This window comes from Berghia stephanieae, chromosome 13, assembly GCF_034508935.2.
Source record: "Berghia stephanieae isolate SIO BIC M18660-M18661 chromosome 13, UCSD_Bste_1.3, whole genome shotgun sequence".
NCBI classification, from domain to species: Eukaryota; Metazoa; Mollusca; class Gastropoda; order Nudibranchia; family Aeolidiidae; genus Berghia; species Berghia stephanieae.
The window spans coordinates 11,620,528-11,623,027 of NC_088372.1; the positions used below are offsets into that span (position 1 = coordinate 11,620,528).

The 2,500-nt window shown below is 36.8% G+C and overlaps 1 protein-coding gene across 1 annotated transcript in view; it reads right to left on the minus strand.

Moving 5' to 3' along the window:
- Positions 1 to 2,500, minus strand: part of LOC144959047 (nuclear hormone receptor E75-like) — a 38,256-nt gene that overhangs the window by 16,340 nt on the left and 19,416 nt on the right. Inside the window, exon 5 of the mRNA XM_078891392.1 lies at positions 2,372 to 2,472. Within this exon, the coding sequence (XP_078747518.1) occupies positions 2,372 to 2,472 (101 nt within the window). The remainder of the gene's footprint in view (positions 1 to 2,371; positions 2,473 to 2,500) is intronic.

Here is a 2,500-nt window from a genome sequence, read left to right on the forward strand (position 1 = left end):
GAAAACAATAATAATAATAATAATAATAATAATAATAATAATAATAATAATAATAATAATAATAATAATAATAATAATAATAATAATAATAATATAATAATAATAATAATGATAATAATAATAATAATAATAATAATAATAATAATAATAATAATAATAATAATAATAATAATAATAATAATTAATAATAATAATAATTTATTAATACTAATAATAATAATAATAATAATAGGGAAGAAAATGCGTGAGGTCCTGGGTTCGAGCCTCGCTCGGCGCATTATTGAGTCACTGAAAACGGTCTTTACTCACATTCTCTCACCGTACTCCGGTGTAAAATGAGTATCTGGCCGTTAACAGCGTTTTATCTACCTGTCTGGAAAAAAATGTAATACAGTCTAGCATGCGTCCGTCATGTCATGCCCTACATGTTAAGTGTTGCTGTTGGCCAGGGGCTCCGTGAGAAGCGCTTCGAGCACGTTTAGTGGATATTGCTCTACATAAAAGCTCTTTTTTTTTCATTCGTGAAGCTTGCTGTCATGGATGGGGGAAGGGGGGGGGGGGGGGGGTTTTAATCACAACGTAAACTTTTAAATTTCGTAACCGCTTGAAAAAAAAAAATCAGGAAAATTTAAACTTAAAGCGATATGAAACACATAATTTTTTTAATGCGAGATTGTTTTTTCTTTGTTCTATTTATTATTCAATATAATATTAATTATCATATTCATTATTTTATTCAATATCCTTAAAACCTTTGCATGTGTCCTTGAAACTCATGCATATGGTAGGAAAACACGCAACCATCTGTGTACACCCCGACAGCATGTCATCTGTCAAAGTACAGACTGAATTCATTTTAATATGGTTCATTGGTTCTTTGTCTTGTTGTTGGTGTTTTTTAATCTCTCTCTCTCTCTCTCTCTCTCTCTCTCTCTCTCTCTCTCTCTCTCTCTCTCTCTCTCTCTCTCTCTCTCTCTCTCTCTCTCTCTCCTATGACGACAGATAGTTGTGTCGTGTGTGTTGGTTACGATTGTTTTGGCGGTGAGTTGTCTTAACCACGTGCCATTGTTTTGGTGGATGAAATGAGGAAGCAATGTGAGTCTCGTCTGTCTCGAATTTTACAGCCCCATCCGTTCACACTAGATAGCATGCGCTTGGCTTAGAAGCTCACAACATTGCCATCCGGAAGTATAACGGAGCTGCATAGAAAACTGAGTGCAACTATGAACGTTTATAGGCAGGTTAATACCGTTTTGTAAGAATTACTCATAAACGCGGATGGCAAAAAAAAAACCCAATAACATAGACCTGAATGACGTCAGACAGATCAAAGATGACGTCACTCGGGTCATTGTCATTGGGTTTTTGTTTTTTTTTTGTCATCCGCGTTTATGAGTAATTCTCACTAAACTGTATTGACCAGACTATAGATAGAATGCGCTTGGCCAAGGAGTTCACAACATTGCCATCCGGAAGTATAACGGACCAACACACAAACTCTGTGTAACCATGAACTTTTATAGTCTGGTTAATACAGTTTAGTGAGAACAACTCACAAACGCGGATGGCAAAAACAATAACAAAGGCCTGAGTGACGTCATCTGCATACTATCTATAAAACAGTTCATGGTTTATGAGTAATGCCACTAAACTGTATTAACCTGACTACAAACGTTCATGGATACACACAGTTTAAATTTTGTGTGTTGGTCTGTTATATTTCCGGATGGCAATGTTATGAGCTTCTTAGTCGAGCGCATACTATCTATTATTATGTCCCGATGGTAATGTTGTGAGCTTCTAAGCCACGCACACACACGATCAATAGGGCTGATTGTTTCGGATAACATGGCATGCAGACTGCCGAGGACGACTTCGTGGCAAATCCACATTTTATATCATCCACATGTTTTGAAAATTAATCTCGTCGTCGCGAGTCATTACAGCAGAACGTACAGAATTACACAGCATGTTGCTTTAATGCTCGTACATAATTAATACTGTATTATACATATCGATTACAATTTGTTTCTTAATTAACTTGTAAATTACCGTATCGATAGAATGCTCCGTAGTCCCGAGAGCTCAATTGGTAAAGTACCCACTTCGCGCGAGATCGATTCCCCGGGTGAAGAAGAAGAAGAAGAAGAAGAAGAAGAAGAAGAAGAAGAAGAAGAAGAAGAAGAAGAAGAAGAAGAAGAAGAGGAAGAGGAAGAGGAAGAGGAAGAAGAAGAAGAAGAAGAAGAAGAAGAAGAAGAAGAAGAAGAAGAAGAAGAAGAAGAAGAAGAAGAAGAAGAAGAAGATCACAAATAAATTTAATATGAACATGAAACGTTGCAGAAGTTCTAAATCCGAAACGTTTAACCCTTACCTGTTTATCGACGTCAACGAGACCGAACTGTGTCTTGGGCAGCATGAAGAAATTACCTGCTGCAGGTCTGGCCTTCTTTGGACATCGACCTAAACGGACGGCTGGGGAAGGGAACAGAAAACAGTGATT